The 18,820-nt window shown below is 39.9% G+C and overlaps 1 protein-coding gene and 1 non-coding gene across 5 annotated transcripts in view; both read right to left on the bottom strand.

The window, feature by feature from the left end:
* Nucleotides 1–18,820, bottom strand: part of MGAM (maltase-glucoamylase) — a 199,588-nt gene that overhangs the window by 98,002 nt on the left and 82,766 nt on the right. For 2 of the 4 annotated variants that reach the window (XM_043463909.1, XM_043463908.1), the window contains exons 42-48: nt 18,656–18,740; nt 17,700–17,756; nt 13,647–13,771; nt 12,030–12,118; nt 10,695–10,744; nt 9,555–9,725; nt 6,699–7,711 (exon numbers count right to left, since the gene is read on the bottom strand). In XM_043463909.1, coding sequence (XP_043319844.1) covers nt 7,598–7,711; nt 9,555–9,725; nt 10,695–10,744; nt 12,030–12,118; nt 13,647–13,771; nt 17,700–17,756; nt 18,656–18,740 — 691 coding nt within the window. In that variant the 3' untranslated portion in view covers nt 6,699–7,597. Of the gene's footprint in view, nt 1–173; nt 218–6,698; nt 7,712–9,554; nt 9,726–10,694; nt 10,745–12,029; nt 12,119–13,646; nt 13,772–17,699; nt 17,757–18,655; nt 18,741–18,820 lie in introns of those variants that run through there. The other 2 variants (XM_043463910.1, XM_043463906.1) reach the window with 2 other exon arrangements.
* Nucleotides 3,996–4,068, bottom strand: TRNAC-GCA. The gene has a single exon. It is a non-coding gene; the product is annotated as a tRNA-Cys (tRNA).

The raw sequence follows: 18,820 nt of genomic DNA, 5'->3' as shown, positions 1-18,820 counted from the left end.
TTTCTTTCCAGGAGAGAGGACCATCTCACACAAGACCCTCCCCCAAACACACACACACACACACACGCACACGCACACACGCACACGCACACACGGCTCTCCTCTCCAGCCAGTACAAGAAGGAAGGCACACTGCTGGTTCAAAGAACCATGTGCAGAGGGAAAAGCACTCACCTCATAGCCGTATCTTTTTATGTGCTGTGTCTGTCCTTCAGTGGTTCTTGAGACGCACTGAGCAAAGGTGATCGGGCTGATGAAGTCAGCTTCTGCCAAGATCGATTTATTGCCCTATAAAGTGAGTGGCAATTGGAGGAGACGAGTTTAGTTGCCAAAAGACCATAAAAAGTCCTTCATTTTCCTTGTGACAGGAGGAAAGCTCCCTTTGCAAATAAAAGGGGAAGGCGGAGTTTCTTCTAATAGTTTGTCTTTTCTGTGTTCCTGTTCATATCCGATTACTTGCTTGTCGCCTTCTATTATACTCACTTGTCTGTCCACGTAGCCTAAAGAACTCAAGAGCTGGGGTCTCAATCATCTTCTTCAGCTCTGTATCTCCTGTACTTAGCATTCGACCCACTGTCCACTGATATTTTTAAACATACAGCTCTTTGTTGAATAAGTAAGTGAAAGAATGAATAATGCTTGGTTCGTCACACTGTTTCTCTCTCCATTTTTATCTCTCCAGCTTCTCCTGGTATAACTCAGTTTTTCCTTAATTCAAATAAGCCTCCCCACCAATTGTCCTAATAAGAGAAACACCGTTGTAATGGAAATTATATTATCTTAAAGTGGGAAGGCACCGCTACTATATATTTGTCATGCTCTCTGACTGCTCGGCATCTTTATAAGCCTTGTCAAGGGACCTTGCCCTGGTGGTCCAGTGGTTAAGACTCAGCACTTATACTGCAGGGACACAGGTTCAATCCCTGGTCAGGGAACTAAACTCCCACAAGCCATGTAGCATGGTAAAAAAATAAAATAATAATAATATTTTTTTAAAAGCTTCTGTATCACTTAAGGAGCATCCCATCTTGAGAATTCTGCCTCTCCAAGGAAGATGCTAGACAATCTCTTTTCACAGTCTTCCTTCTAGCCAAGGTAGAGGCAAGGAGCCTGGGGGTGGCCAGTGGTCTATGCCTGTGATCCAGAAGAAAGTAGAGGGAAGAAGGAAGTGTCGTGTGGAATCCAGGATGGTGGAGAGACACATTTCAGAGGCAGCAGGAACAGGGACCTAGTAGCATCCTATGCCCAGATCTGGGGTACAAACTTCCAGACATGTGCTAAGAGAAATGCCAATAGAGTATCCCACTAGATAATCATGGCTGTTTTCTGACCACAGAGCTTTTAGGCCTGATGCTCTAGCCCTGCTGGAGCTTCAGTGAATCACTAATATCTTTTTTTAAATGTTTCTTCTTACACTAACTAGTTTTTTTTATTTGAAATGTAATTTGCATACCATGACATTCATCCTTTTAAAGTGTACTGTTCAGTGGTTTTTTAGTGTATTCACAAAGTTGTGCAATCATCACAACTATGTAATTCCAGAACATTTGCTCATACCAAAAAGAAGCCATACCCTTCCCTCTCCTGTGTTCCTGCAACTGCTAATCTGCTTCCTGTTTTGATGGATCTGCCTATTATGAATAGTTTATGTAAGTGGAATCATACATGGCCATTTGACTTCTTTCACTTAGTATAACTTGTTCAAAGTTTATTCATGTTGTTGCAGGTATAGGTACTTGCAGGTATCAGTCCTTTATTTCTTTTTTTAAAAAAGTCTTTTGGCTACACCATGCAGCATATGGGATATTAGTCCCTGACCAGGGATGGAACCCATGTCCCCAGCTTTGGGAGCATGGAGTCATAACCACTGGACCACCAAGGAGGTCCCCTTCACTCCTTCTTACGGCTGGATGATACAGATTGTAGTCACATTCTGTTTATTCACTCATCAGTTGATGTACATTTGGGTTGGTTATACTTTTTAGCTATTATGAGCAATGCTACTATGAATATACATGTACAAGTTTTGTGTAGATGTGTATTTTCAATTCTCTTGAGGCTATACTTAGGAGTGGAACTTCTGAGTCATATGGCAACTCTAGCTTTAACTTTTTGAAGAACTCGAAGTTTTTCAAAGTAGTGACAACATTTTACCTTCACACCAGCAACATATGAGGCTATTGCATATTCTATATATAGCAATACATAGGGGCATACGATCTTTTGAGGGCATCAGAGTAGTATAACTAAGGGCTTCCCAGGTGGAACTACAGGTAAAGAATCTGCCTGATAATGCAGGAGGCACAAGAGAATGAGTTTGATCCCTGGGTCAGGAAGATTCCCCTGGAGAAGGAAATGGCAACCCACTCCAGTGTTCCTGCCTGGAAAATCTCATGGAGAGAGGAGCTTGGTGGACAACAGTTCCTGGGGTGACAAAGAGTGAACACACACAACACACAAGTAATATAGTATCCATAGGAGTTTATTTGCTTCAAAAGTTCGATGTATGACCAGTACACACCCACACACAAACACACAGAAACTTGGTTGGTTTCTGCCTCTATAAACTCCTGAAATGACGTATACACCTTATCTTTTGCTTCAAAATAGGAGAGCCTTTGTTAGAGGAAATAGCACCTGGATCCCATTTCAAATTGGGACAATATCCTGGCAAAAGATCAAGCCAAGAGATTTATTGTTACGCAAGATCTTTCTATTCTTTGTGTGGTTGTTTACACTTCACTCCCCACATCCCATGCCCACTGGTGACATCTTTCATACTAAATGTTAACTGATGATCCCAGCTATCATCTGTTCCTAAAGGGCAGAAAACAGCAAGCTTCGCCATCCCTTCTTGCTAACTAGCAACTGCAAGATACTGGGTCACATGCTTGCGCTGTGGAAAAGTAACAGAAACATTTTGAAGGGAAGAGACAAGTTTGTTAGCCAACATCTTCCCGTTGCTTATTAATAAGAAGGTATGGGAAAGTGAACTACTGGCAGAACTCTTTTCTCTCTGTAAGAAATAAAAGCAAACAGATGGTTGGAATCTTCAGATCAGAAACCAACAATATGTGTGACCCCATCCTCCAAGGCCCAGTGCCAAACTCTCAGTGACATTGCTGCCATGATAAGGAAGGGAAAGATGTTGGTGAGACCCAGACCATACCTGCCAAGGTCAACACAAGCTTGTCTTTGTAGGTACCTACAGTCACTAATGTTGTAACAAGGATGCTCTTAATAGAAAAGAATAAATTTCTTCCTCTTTAAGTGAAAATATTTGGGATTGTTATTTTTCATTTTGGCATACATGAAAAGATAAAGTGAAATTATATGACCTGTAGAAGACAGAATATGTCAAAAGGACCCCAGACTTTTCCCTCACAGCTGACCAGGAGTCACAAGCATAGGTCCATGTTTTGGGAGTTGCTCTGGGGTAGCCACAAATGTATGGCTCCATGTGTAGTGGTCCTCAAAGTGTGGGCTGGGGATCAACTTCTGGGAGGTCTTAGTGACCTTTTCAGGAGGTTTTTTAAGGTAAAACTATTTTCATAAAAACACTGAGAAGCTATTTGCCTGTCTTACTGTCATAAGCATATGGTGGAGTTTTCCAGAGGCTACATCATGTGCGATCACAAAAGACTGAATGTAGAAGCAGCTGTGAGAATTCTTTTTTTTCTCCATTAAGCCAGATTTTAAAGAAATTTGTAAAAATGCAAAATTATGCAACTTTTCCAACTAAATGTGTTTTTTTTTTAATATAGTTACTTTAATTTTCAATATGATAGCTATCAATAGCTACAACCCCATGAACAAAAGCTCTGGGAATCCGCAATCATTTTTAATATTGTAAAGACATGCTGAAGTGAAGTGAAGTCGCTCAGTCATGTCCGATTCCTTGCGATACCATGGACTGTAGCCCACCAGGCTCCTCCGTCCATGGGATTCTTCAGGCAAGAATACTGGAGTGGGTTGCCATTTCCTTCTCCAGGGGATCTTCCTGACCTGGGGATCGAACCCAGGTCTCCTGCATTGCAGGCAGACGCTTTAACCTCTGAGCCACCAGGGAAGCCCCAAAATATTTGAGGACTGCTGATCTGGTACACTGATTTTCAAATTTTTTACATATATATGATATGTGTGCTATACATAAGGATGCATGCATTTATACTCCACTTAAAGAATGTTAAACATAAATAATATATACTAAGTATGTAAATATATATATATAATACTTAATATATTTAAATATACATTTAAAATCCTTTGCTCAACTAGAGTTCCAGTATGTAAGCTAGTGAATGACCGAAGCCAGGGTTAGGCACTCAGAACCCTGCCACTCTGCCTTCTCCCCACTCTCAGAGGGTAAGGAAGAGCCCAAAGCTCTACACAGCCCATCATCTGGAAGTCATTGCTTTAGTCTGACACCAGTATTTTGCAGATAAGGAAGCAAACAGCATCCCAGAGAGATAACATGACCTAACCAAGTCTCTGACCCTAAAGCTTGCTTCTGAGATTTTCTCACTCAGACAAAAGCCGTACAAAATGCCCTGATCAGCAGACTTAACCCCTGTAATGGAGCAAGGTGGGATCAACCTTAAACTCGGAAAAAAATACCTCTGCTCCAGGGAGAGAAACTAAGGGAGACCCAAATACCCCACTGATCTTTTCCAGAATTCAGAATCTTTCTAATTCTAGACTAAATGTCTTCATGTCCATATGTCTGCTTAAAATCCAAAAGGATGAATGAATTCAAGAAAAGGTGACAGACTAAGGCTTGGGAACTCTTGAAACCATCACAATTACACAGGGTCTGAGTTGCTGAACTGAAGTCTGGGAAGCTGACATGTCTTAAGTTCAAGAGGTTCTTGAACTGGTGTCCCCAGAACTCTGAAAGGTATAACTTAGGAATCTATAAACATAGATAGGGAAAATATATCTTTTTTCACTAATTTCTAACTGGAATTCCTTAGATTATGAATGGAGGCAGCAGGGCACGGTAATTTTACTAGTGCACAGGAGTTTTTCAAAAAGAGAATCAACATTTTCATGTCACATTAAGAAACTGTAGTAGGTATCTCGAAATATTGTTCAAACTGCTCATCACTTTGAAGCTTTGATATTATTAGACCCACAGTTAAATCTCATTATTTAATGTTATAACTTTAAACACCTCATATATTACTATATTAAACTTTTAAAACATTTTGCAGAAGTGTATTTTATTATAATGAGGGCGTCCCCAGTGGCTCACTGGTAAAGAATCCACCCACAGTTCAGGAGACACAGGTTTGATCCCTGGGTTGGGATGATCCCCTGGAGAGGGGAATGGCAACCCACTCCAGGATTCTTGCCTGGAGAATCCCATGGACAGAGGAGCCTGGTGGGCTACAGTCCATGGGTCGCAAAGAGTTGGACACGAATGAGTCACACATTTTAATATAATAGGATTCTTCTCCAACAGTGTGCATTAAAGTCTTTGCATTTAAGAACATCACTCTTAGGAGGGGTTCCACAGGTACCACTAGACTGCCAAGAGGGTCCTTGACTCTATAAATGTTGTCAACACTTCCATGCCTCACTCAGAAACTTGGCAACCAGGATTCTCTAGTCAGAAATGTTCTTGAGCATTTTGTAGCAGCCAGAGCCAATTTCTACCAATATGTCCTTGATGAGAACTTGAAATATTTCTCAAATATCAAGTAAATAATTGTTTCCTCCTGGTAACCTCCCTGGGTTCATCATAGGATAGCTGACAAGTTTCCCACCTTTTTGATCAAGGGGTCCCTGTGACCATATTTCCATGTTTCACTAGTTGCCTAAATTCGTGCAAGCCCTCATCCAAAAGCTTTTTATTTTGATAATTAGAACACTAACTCAGTTTAATAATGTTATCTTTCTGTAGCCTTATGGAGGCACTGACACATGAGTATACAAGTATAATCTGGCTTCCTGGCATCAAAAAAAAAAAAGAAAGGAAGAAAGAAAGAAAAGGGAAAGGTGGGAGTGATAAATTAGGAGTAGGGGCATTAACAGATATATACTATTGTATATAAAATAGATAAGCAGCAAGGATTTACTATAGACATGTTCTCTGACTGGACAGTATTCAGTATCTTATAGTAACCTATAATGGAAAATAATCTGAAAAATATATATGTATGTATTAACATATACATACATATAGCTGAATTACTTTGATGTACAACTGAAACTAACACAATATTGTAAATCAACTATACATCAATTTTTAAAAGAAAAGAAATTAAAAAGACATAGAAAAGTAAACACTATCTCCAATATACTCATTTTCAAGTAATACTTAAATATCTTTGTTAAACCTTAGTATGTAATTTCTTTATTCCCAAATTCTAACCATCTAGTGTTTTAACCAATACCGTTCCAAATTCTGTTTTTTCCAGGGTTGATATGTTACCAAATACAGTAGTTTTTATGATGATTAAAACAACAATTATCCAAGTACACTCTCCCACAAACCTAAACCTTAAGAGAAATCCATGCCAGAGACATAAGGAAAAGGGTGGATAATCACAGATCTGTTCATTCCATTGGTGAATTAGCCTGCAGGCACTCTGATGCCAAAGAGAACAAGACCAGTTCACAAGGGTTGGCTGAATAAGAAGAAGTCTTAATACCAAAGTGAGATTACCCATGGTCAAATTACCACAGAATTCAAAATCTCTTGCAAATCTGCTCATTTATTTTCCTCTGGCATATAAATTGCATGCATTTGTGTGAACTGTGGTTATGTACATTAGGCACAGAATAGAGAAATAAGATTTACACATTTCAAAGCACACCACAGTAACAAAAAAAAAAAAAAGTTACTTTTTACATTCAAACTCCTTCCTTCAACTTTGTCTGCTCAAATCTCACCCCAGCCCTATTCCCTTGTGCTAAGAATTTCCTCCCAACCCCTCCTCTTGCTTTCAAATGAATTGGCTCTTCCTTTCTCCTCCCAATGAGGCTACTATTCTTAATAATTTTGTGTTATCTTCTTACTTGTCATGATCACTTTTGTCCTTATCACCTGTTGTCTCTCATCTTTCCTACTTATCTTCCCTACATTTGCCTTTTCTTCCCTTTGGATCATGCTCTTAGCATACTATCCCATCTCCTTATAACTACCAGGCAGATGTTCTTTCTGGATATTTTTTGTGTGTGTGTGGTGTTAGTTAACTCCAGGATTTGACCTGTCCTGGAAAGGTGTAGCTTGTATATTTAGCAAGAGTGGGCCTATCACCTAATTATACACACATACACATGCACACATGCTTCATCATGGACCCAGTGCATCTTCAGCCAATATATGATGAGCCATCAGTACCATACTAATCACACAGAGACATCAAGATAACCCACAGCTTTCCACATCTCCTGTGGCTAAACCACAGACCAAACAAAACAAAACTAAGAAAATATTTTAGCCGTACTGGGTATAAACTGATTAGCAACACACAATAATTTTATAAGCATGAAGCATTGGGTTGGCCAAAAAAGTAGGTTCAGGTTTTCCTGTAACATCTTGAGGAAAAATCCGAATGAAGTTTTTTGGCCAACCGAATATACAAGTAGTTTCAAAGCCATTTGAGGTTAGGATCTTGTTCTAAAAAATTCAGCGTGCTTCTCCATGTCAATGAAGTGAAATTATGTAGGCTGATGTTTCTGCTGGTCACGTCAATATTTAACACCTGTTGGGAACCAAAGAAAAGGTATTGGACGTCTGGTGATGGAAGTTTCCTGCAGTTGAACCAAACAGATAGAAGTCAGTGGTCCACAGACACTTTCACAAGTCATTGCCTAGCTTCCAGACCACCCTCAGATTTTCAGGTGAGAAGGGTGTTTCTTAATCCCTTAGAGTACAAGAATCATTCAGTGATAGGGAAAAGACAAGACCCTAAATAATGAAACACACAACCACTGCACAGCAGCAGTTGCACAAACTGGAGAAAATGTTCTCGTTGCCGTTACTTGGAGCTCTCCTTCTGTTTCCCACTTCTGCTATTCCCTCACAGTGCCTTGATGCTTGTCCGGTAAGAGTCGATATTTCAGCATTTTTTCCTAGGCAAATACTTTCCATAGTTTCACCACAGGTGCATCAGTCAGCTTGTGGTTCAGCAACAAACTTGGGCAAAGTCCTTTATAAGCTCTTGGTAGAGTTGGGGAAGTTGGTTGACAAGAAAACCACAAACATGAGGAAACAAATAAAACTACAAAGCTGAAGGAAAACTTTTGTTTCAGGCCTTGTAATCAGGATTACGAGAGAAAAATAGTTCTGGGCAAAGCAAGTAGCAAGCACATAAGGAAAGAGCCCATTTACCGTGAGGCTACGTATTAGGACCACTACACTGCAGTGATTCCAAGGTGCAGATTTTTCATATATTTAATATTCATGAAATCAAGATCTGTTCTATAATCAACAGCCTAGGAATTACTGTGAACAAGTAGCTCTCCTGACGGCTGTTCGTCTGTGCCTGTGTGAACTTCATTGTTATTACTGGTATTACGAATGGATGGACTGCAAACTACTTAAAGATTATCTCAGAAATGAATATAAATCTTGACTTGACAGTAAAATCAAGAAAATGCTATGATGAAAACTTGTATAAAGCATATAAGTGTCTTTGGAGAAAATTTCGTAGACAGCAGTGAAAGAATTTTCATGAAATGATGTATCACCAATACCTCTGATAATAGAGAGGAAATACCTTAACCAATCCCATGCCACACAGTTTCCTTTTAAAATAATACAGTAATTTAGATATTAACATAGAAATTTAAATTAAATATTTAATGTCAGCTATTTAATTATGAAATTAAGTATTTGATTTACTTAATTGTTAAATATTAAATCAAATATTTAATTTTAATTGTAATTTAAAGTAAATTAAAATTTTACATAGAAATTTAAATCAAAGAAAATGTGTGATACAAATTGGTTAAGATATGTCTAATATCTCCTCACATTCAGAGTTTACCTCTTTTAAATTATTAATACTTTGATGCAGATTTCTCAGTGTCCATGTGTCTCTATCCAACATTTTCCTCTGTAGTATCATATTAAAATGATAAAAATCTCTGTTTAAAGGAGTTTTGTAAAGCTTCTGTACTTTTAAAATAGAAGTTTTAAGTGAGAGGAAAGCATTGTATCATATTTTTGTAATCTTGTTTTCTTTCTTTGTGGCACATGAAAAAATGTAGCAACCTTTAACTGATGGGTGTCTTATAATTGATGAAAGACAGTGGTTAAAGCTATTTGAGAAGTAGATCTCTGAGGCAAAGACAAAGTTTTCCTTAAGTTTGCAGGCAGGAGGACATACATGACAGGTGGGAACCCAGACCATCAATTCCAAATGATGACAAACTCTGAATTTTCCCTTCATTTCTATGCTGTCCACTCAGACACCCTGAACACAGAGGGATTCCAGAAAGGCTTTGCAGGAGAGGGTGTTGTTGGGAATGGGAGCAGGCAGGAATTGCACTCAATAGCTCAGGGTTGGGAAATACCATTTGGACTTCGAACTGGTCACAAACCTGTGTTGTAGAGTTGTAGGAGAAGGGGGGTGTTATAACCACGCCACTCGCAGAGATGCTGACATTGTAAATGGAGTCACTGCCCACTCCCCAGACCTCAAAGTAGCCCAGTCTCAAAGGGTTTGTATCGTTGATGTATTTGTTGAAAATTATATGACTCTGCATCGTATTCTGTCAATTGGAGACAAAAGAAACCAGAGGAGGGGAAAAAAAAAAAACAGCAAAATTTGTTCAAATTTCTTACCACCTCTTTTAGGCACAAATGTAGAGCATGAAATAAGATAATTTGAGAGTCCCCAACTTGTGACCTTGGATAGTGAGACCATGGTTTTAACATTCTGCCACCTATCACCAACCACCACCCAACTTTGCACTGGTTAAACACCAGTAGGGTCTCTAGAGTCACTCTGACTCTAAGGAGACAAAGAATCTCAGCTAGCAGGAACCTTTACATTCCACATGTGGAAAAGTAACAAAACATGCCAATTGTTCCAAGACAGCATAGGAACAAGGGTGAGAAAACATTGAAATGGTCTGCCCATCTTGCTTGGTGAATTGGACTAAGTTACTGATGAAATATGAGTGTGTTTAATCACAGAAAACTTACTGGGAGCACTTGACATCTCTATCTGAAGTCTAGAGAAAGGGTAAGATGCAAATTAGGGTTAGGACTCTTGAGAGTCCTTTGGACTGCAAGGAGATCCAACCAGTCCATCCTAAAGGAAATCAGTCCTGAATATTCATTGGAAGGACTGATGTTGAAGCTGAAACTCCAATACTTGGGCCACCTAATGCAAAGAGCTGACCCAATTGAAAAGACCATGATGCTGGGAAAGATTGAGGGCAGGAGGAGAAAGGGACGACAGAGGATGAGATGGCTGGATGGCACCACTGACTCAATGGACATGGGTTTGGGTGGACTCCGGGAGTTGGTGATGGACAGGGAAGCCTGGTGTGCTACGGTTCATGGAGCTGCAAAGAGTCGGACACAACTGAGTGACTGAACTGAACTGAACTGAAGATGCAAATTAGTAACACGAACAGTGAAGGAATTCTAAGTGATGATGTATATCCTATGACGTCCAGCACCCTAGTAAGCTGGCAGAACTATTCACCCTTCATAGTCCCAGCCACACTCACCTGGCTGACCGCAAAGTGGGCCAGGTAATAGAGTCCTTTTTCATAGGTATCTGCAAACAAACACAAAGTAAGCATGACCCGGAACTACATCCTAGAATTCTAATGGCTTACCTATCTTGGTTGGGAAAGTAGGGATGTTTTTGGTTTGTGATCTTTTTAAATTTTATTTTTCTTCTTTATAGACTTTCATTTTGAGAAATGAGTCAGAATCCGCCCCCAACCTCAATTTACACAGAATGTCTAAAATAAGTGTATACAGATGCCTCGGTCTAACAGAGTCCCCTCATAAAATGGAGTTTTCTAACATCACTCTTAATCCTCTTCTCTTTCTTATGATTCCCAACCTCTTGGTAGTCACCTCAGAATTCCCAAATTTCTTCTGCTAGAGACACATATATGCACACACGTGCATGCACACCCACATCACAAACACCAAGACTGGCGTACAATTGGTTGGTTAACCTTGAGTGGTATTAGGCAATTTTTTAAATGCAGTCTCTGGAGAAGAGACTTCTTTTTCTTATTCTTAATTTATGCTGCAGGTCCAGGGAGAATATTTTTTAGGGTGGACTAGCCAAAGCCTTACTATTACGGGTACTCCCCCCACACACACACCCTAACTCTGAGGCTTCCTCCCTCTTCTCCAGACACTCGCCTCTTTCGGAGTCCTTATCACTCAATCAGAAGGTGTTGCCTATCCACTAGAACTGTGCTGTCTGAGATAGTAGCCACTAGATAAATGTAGCTATTTAAATTTAAATTAATTACAATCAAATAAAATTTAAGCTTCAGTTGCTCAGATACTCCTGTTACATTCTAAGTGCTCAACAGTCACATATGCCTAATTGCTACCATCTTCAACAACACAGATATAGATCATTTCCATTGCTGCAGAAAGTTCTATTGGACATCCCTGGGCACAGAAATAACAACAGTACTTGAGACATCCTTCCGAAGTTTACTAATTCCTGTAAACTCTTAATAGAAACCCTCTCCTCCGAATAGTAGCACAGCTGATAGAAGCATTACTTTTGTTAGTGGGACACATAAACCATATATGGAAATATAGCTCAGTTGGCTGCAAAGAAACTTTCCCTACAGCTCCTTATACTGCTTTTTTCCACAATGGATTAGGACAACTAGATAATGGTGAGAGATTCAGAACTAAGCTTCATATAGGTGAGGCACAAAGATCATGTATTATACACTTAGAGTAATAAATGGCTATATTTTAAAATGCACAATTGTCTTAACACATAAAAGGAAACAGCAGCCCTATAAGATATTCAGGAACCTGGTATTTACATGAAGGAATTGGAGGCAGCCCTTACTCACCAATGCTTTGCCCATCATCCCAGAAGAGCCAGCCTTCAGCAGTCCCCTCATCATCCAAGGCGACCTTGAAACCTAAGAATTTCTGACGGCTGCAGTGAGGTAGGAAAGAGACATTGGGTGAAAACAAAGCCATTGCCACAAACCATAGCATTTTCATAAAAACAAAAAGGAAGTGCTTCAAGATATAAAGACTGGTAACTAGGATTCTGGAGACTTGGGATCTAGTTCTAGTTCTGACTCCATAAGCTCGACAATTTTATGTCAGGAATGAATGAATGAATCAAGGGGAATTTTAAGGCTCTATAAGCTCACAGGAATTCTACAATGTCTACAAAGAACTACAAGCAAACACATTGGTTTCCTTTCTTTCCCCACTGTGAGGAAAGCTTACTGTTTCAATCTCTTTCTTCACGACCTAATCTCCACATGTACAGGGAGTTCTGCTTACAGATGTCCTAACTTCCTCAGTTTTTAACTGGATTTTTGCAATCAAATAAATAGGGCTTCAAGGATTTTAATTTGACATCAGTTAGACATTTTAGATAGACACGGATTTTTAGATTTTAGATAGACACGGAGTTTAGTCTCTGTTCAACTACTTATTAACTATGCAACTCTAAGTTAAACATTTCACCTCTTGAAGCTTCTCTTTGCTCATCTGCAAAATGGGGATGATAACAGTACTTACACCAAGGGCTTATTTTTCCTTTTGTCAGGAAAAGTAGACAATCTCTAAATAGAAGTCTCCGTATTAGTACGGTTCTAGGCACAGAGCAAGCATTCACCTGATGTCAGCTATTATCAATTATTATATAGGTCTAGAACATATAGGTTATACATTAGGCCTAGAATTTGTAAACCTTGCATATAAGGAATCTCAGCCTCAGTTTCCATCTGGCTTAAACAAGTTTTTAGCAATCATTTTCTTAGCAAAGAGGCAATTATGATCCAGATAGCCTTGATGGTCTTCTTGATGTGGACCATCTAAAAAGTCTCTATTGAATTTGTCACAGTATTCTTTCTGTTTCACATTTTGGTTTTTTGACCATGAGGCATGTGGGATCTTAGCTGCCTAGCCAGGGATCAAACCCAAACCCCCTGCATTGGAAGGTAAAGTCAAATCACTGGACCACCAAGGAAATCACTGGTGGTGGTGGCGGTTTAGTCGCTAAACCACCTAGACTCTCACAATCCTGTGAACTGTATGTAGCCTGCCAGGCTCCTAGGTAGTCTTTTAAAACTAGCATGATCCATGGTTGCTCCTATTTGACTTCCATTTCAAATGTCACTATTTAAACTTAACACCTTACCCACTTAGATCTCAAATAGCTATTAATTAAGAATTGTTCAAAAAAAAAAAAAAAAAAGAATTGTTCAAAGAGTACAGAATCCAAAAAAGGTTAAAATCCACACAAGCAAGCAAGCAAACAAAAATGTTTACTATTGGGTTAGCCAAAAAGTTCATTCGAATTTTTCCATACCATCTTAAGGAAAAACCCAAATGAACTTTTTGGCCAGCCCCGTAAAAGTGCTTTTGGGCCTAAGGGTACAGTTTGCAGACTGGTGGGCTTCACCAGGATTTGAGTTAACAAGTGTGGTTCTGGGGCCCTTGTTCACCTTAAGTGGGTGTTCTGTGCAGGTTCTTGCCAGGGCAGGATGTAGCCCCCACGGACATGAAGATTAATGTGGTCAAGAGGCGCCGGCAAGGACTTCCACTCACCCCGGGCTTGAATGTCCACACCCTGTGGGCGAGAAGAAGGTCCGGGACGATAAGGGAACGCCTCTGCCTGGACGATGATCTACAAGCCATCATGTCCACGCTCGGGACCTGCTGCCGTCTGGCATCGGTTATCACGCTTTTCCATGCTCACCACCTGCTGTGTGGGCTCCAGGCTGCCAGGACATCAGGTCAGGATCCCAACCATAGCTGCATCTCACCCTAGCCTCACTCCACATTCTATCTCTGCACCCAGCAGCACTGCTAGAGGAGGCTGACCAATCCTTTTATTTTATTCAGCTCCTGACTCCCTCCCCACAAAGGCATGTCCAGACCTTCCCTTTGCTTGGTCCCCTCTCTGCTTCCATCTCCTTCCACTGCCCCATGCCCTGCTCCCACCAACTTCACTAACACCTTTGACTCCTACTTGACAGAAATCATTAAAGTGAATGGACCTGCTTCACAAATCCTTATCTTTACGTCACCGTATCGTCCTTTATGTCTCACGTCTAGATCTTGCCCCATATGTGACAGGGAGAAGTGGCGCTCACCCCAAGGCACGAATCTCAATTCCTTCCTAACATGTTCTCAACCTGGAGCCCAGCTTCTCACATTCAGCACTAGGGACATCCTGGGCCAGCTAACTCCGTTGTGGGGGCTGTTCTATGCTTTCTGGATATTGACCAATGTCCATCCCCTAGAGGCCAGCAGCCTCTCCCCCACCTTCCACCACATTGGGACAACCAAAAGTATCCCCAGACTTGGCCAGTGTCCCCTGGTACACAAGTCCTCCCATCTGAGAATCACCACTTTAGAGGCAAGGAGCAAAGCTACCATTTCTTCACTTTTGGTCCCTGATGTTCATTCTATACAGATTTGATCTGTATCACATTCCCCGAGTCAGACTCTGCTTCATGGGTGGCCTCAGGACTCCAGAGTCTACAGAACTTAATACAAATTCCAGCCCATATCTCTGGGCTTCTTCAATTTCCTCACTGATATCATGAGAAAAGTGAATTATATGCTCTCTAATGAGAATTTATTCCAATATCTTATGAATACTGGACTGATGGTTCTACCTTCAAGTGAAACTTGATACATGTAAAACTGTCAAAGTTATCTTCTTGCCAAATTCTTTAATTCTTTTGATTTTTTTTTTCATTCTACCACACATTGTGGCTACATAGGATATGATACCTTCTCATGATTTCCTTTCTAGTACCTGATGAGTCACAAGCTTGTTTACTTTCCTTTAAATCGTTTCTGACTTGGGCTCGCCTAAAAAATGCCTGTTAAAATATCCATAAAGACATGACTCTAAGGTCAAATCTTAAAGCAGCACTATTAAAATAAGAATAGACAACTTAACATGACTTTGTACAGGAGAATTCTCACCAACTGCGTAGTCACTGAATATGGCTGAAAAGCACTACTTTAAAAATCCAATATATAGTCTACACTGTACACAAACAAAATGGCCACAAGTGAAGTATATAAAAACTGATTCACACACACTGTGTGCTCTTAGTCTTCACTAAAATAGGTAATCAATAAGACAAGTCAGAATAGTTCCATGCTTCTCCCTCTCTCAATAGTCTACAAACAGTAATGCCCAATATGCCCAATATGATAGAAAGGAAAGAAGGGTGGATAGAAGCCAACATCATGGCATGTCCAGTCACATAGACAGGACCAAGACAGGCAAAAACTCTGCAAAGAACTATCAACTGCTGATTCTGCAGCTCATTTAGAGAATCTGAGAGTCTGAGTAGATGAAGGTCCAGCTTTGGCAGAAGTGCATTAGCCTGTCCTGCCTCAAGATACCTGCCCCTTCATCAAACAGGCGGGGCCTTAAGATAAAGAGTAAGCATGCCATGTTGCTCTTGCAGTCAGACGAGCCCAGAAGGGACAGTGGGGGATGAGAGTCCACAACTACCAAGGCAGCAGTGATAGGAGGAGTCATGATCCCCGGGAAGTGGGAGCCACCAAGACAGAGAGCTAGGAGTCTTTCATTCTTCGCCCACCCTTCACTCAAGCAATTGCTCATTCCCAGTTTCACTGGACAAGCAGCAGAGAAACTGAGCAAAAATGGGAGCTCTCAAAACAAGTAGGGCTTTCTTATTTTTCCCTTTCCTGCTTTCCATCTCTTTGCCTGTCTGTTCTGGGTAATTTCCTAGGTTGTACCTTATAATTTCCTCTTAAGCAAAATTCCTGCATCATGCCTTTAATTTGCAAGGATTGCTTTGTGAGTATGTCGTGTTTAAAATATGCTTTCTTATTTTAGGTATATCTTCTTATCTTTCTGAGGGAACAAATTTTCTAGTTAACTTCTTAGTAACATAGGTACAGAAAATTATACAAATAACAAGTACACAGCTCAATAAAGTTTTACCAAGTGAACACACCCATGAAACCACCACCTAGATCAAGAAGTGACTATTACCAGGATCCTAGATGACTCTCTCCTCCCCTCTCATAATAATCACCACACCAAAGGCAGTAACTGTTCTGATTTTTATCACGTTTGCCTGGATTTTTAATTTCTATTTCATAAATGGAATCATACATTCTTTACTTTTGTATCTGGCTATTTGTGCTCAAGGTTATGTTTGTGATATTTATTTTCTTTATTTGTGTAGCAACACTTTATTAGTATTTAGTGTTTTTTTTTTTCTTTTTTTTGTTACATGTATTCCCCATCCTGATTCCCCCTCCCACAGAATACAATCTACTTATCCATTTTACTGTTGATGGACATTTGGCTTATTTCCAGTTTTTTGCTCTTTTACAAATAATGCTGCTATGAAACATTCTTGAACTTTTTTGGTAAAATATATACACTCTAGGAATAAATCTGTAACATTATCATTTCTTCCCAGATATACATTAACATATACATAGTTATATAATTAATTGGTATATATTATATAATTGACATAATAAATAGTGATATACATATTAATTATATAATTAAATAACAATTATATATGGTTACTAATATATAATTATATAATGAAGAAGGTATTAATTATACAGTTAGCATATAATAGATAGTGATATGCTATCTAATATATGTTAGTTCCGGTTTGCTTTTATTTTCTGAATTGACAATATTATTTTAATGCAAACTGGGAGAATATAAAAAAATAACAATCAAAAACATTTCTGAAAAAAGATGATGACATATTGATCTGTCATATTATACCTATTTACAAAACCCTAAAAAATCTACCAAAAAGAAGAAAAGAATCAAATTCTGACTTCTCTGTATCCCAGCAAAAGCTTCTCTGTATCCCCACTGAAGCTTCTGTGGAAGACTCTGTTTCCCCAGCTGAGTCTCTGGGGTTCAGATTAGCCTGGAAAAGTTGTATGATGGAGAAGGTTGTGTTCCTTCCCCATTTCTAAATGCATTTACGTTATACCAGCTCACAGGAGTCAGGCCTCACACTTCTATGTATCTTTCAAGGACCTTGCTTACCTTAGAAAGTACAGTCAACAACTCTTTGGGCATCTCTACTATAAAAGGAGGTATTCAAAAAGACAGAGAGGAAAAGGCTCCTAATACTTATGAACTTCCAGTCTAAGAGGGAGGATATAAATAAAAACCATAGTTTCCAGCACAACTTCAAGCATTTTCCTAGTGTCTGCCATTATACAGCACTGTGAAAAGTGGTGGTATAAGGAAAGAGACAAACTAACAAATAAAGAACACCCACAAAAATCCAGGTACTACAGGAGATGACTTTATGCATTTCACAACAACTCTGTGAGGAAAGTGGTCTTTTCCCATGTGGAAGTGAGAAAACGGAGGCCATAAGGTTACAAGTGACTCATTCAAGACCACACAACAAGTGGGCTACAGAGACAGAATTTGACCTGAGGTCTGTCAGAGTCTGAAGACTGTGAGTGCTGTCATTTTCCCAGGTTGTACAGAGGCAATCAGAAAAACTTACCGTGTAGTAATCATACCAACGGGCTCTAGGGAAATATGCAGTGACATCTCTGGCATTCTAAAATTAAACAAAAATAAGGTGTGAGTGCAGTAGGCTCAGCTATAGAGGGCAGAATAACCCATTTGCATAGCAGAGGAGCCAAAACTATAGCAATGGCCTTGGACCCACAGACCTGTCCTCTCTGGAGGTCACCAGTGTTGGGAACAGCTTCCTTTCCTGCCCTCTTCTCAAACTGGGAGATTTGCCTAACCAAAAGTGGTGGCTTCTGTAAAACCCTCTGGGATCCGGAACTTACAGAGGGAAAAAAAAATAATCATTTGCCTATAGGCTTATTCCATACCCTCTTCAAAGAGACAAACTGAGGTTAGGTCTAGAGCAGAAAAAAAGAAAAAAGAAAAGTTGCAGGTTTATGGGCATTAATACTTTAGAAATTATGATTAGTGCAATAAGTTTTGGAGAAAATCCAGTTAACTGACATTTTAATCAGAAGCCTAATCATCGATAAAAGAAGTAAAGAAATGGCTGCCTGAGGACCTCTTTTGGAGGAAGGGAAGGGCTGGCCAGTGATGACCTTATACACATTGGCTGCAAAAAATTCTTCTGAAAAGTTTCTCTCTAACAGTGACAGAAGATAGGAAGGATTTCTTTGTATTAACAGTACTGCCCCCACCTGATTCCTACTCATTGCAATTAAAGAAGAAATTATTATATCCTAAAGTGTAACAGAGGGTTTTTTCCTTTTCAACTGTTCAGTGAATCAGAACTTGATATTTTAAAGATGAGGGAGCTGAAGACTGGAACATCTAAGTGAAGGACTTCAGATCAGAGGGGGAAGAAGAGACAAAGGTAGACAAAGAATAAGAAAGTGCGTCTCAGGACCCCAATCTGATGAGGCCTCTTCTCTTTAACTAGTCTCTGGCCTCACAGGTGGGATCATCAGAGGCCTCCATACTCACAGCCTCCAGGACAGGGCTGACCAGGAAGGCTGGGCCCAGCAGGAACTGACTGTCTACATCCCAGGTCACCCGGTCTGACACAAATCTGGGGAGGGAAACCAAGGTATCACAGTTAGGACCCCTCTACAGGATTCCAGGTCAAGGCCTTGAAGAAACTCCTCAAAT

The sequence above is a fragment of the Cervus canadensis genome, chromosome 3 (genome assembly GCF_019320065.1).
Source record: "Cervus canadensis isolate Bull #8, Minnesota chromosome 3, ASM1932006v1, whole genome shotgun sequence".
Lineage (NCBI taxonomy): Eukaryota > Metazoa > Chordata > Mammalia > Artiodactyla > Cervidae > Cervus > Cervus canadensis.
The sequence above is the reverse complement of the archived record's forward strand: the minus strand, read 5'-3'. Positions and strand labels throughout refer to the sequence as shown.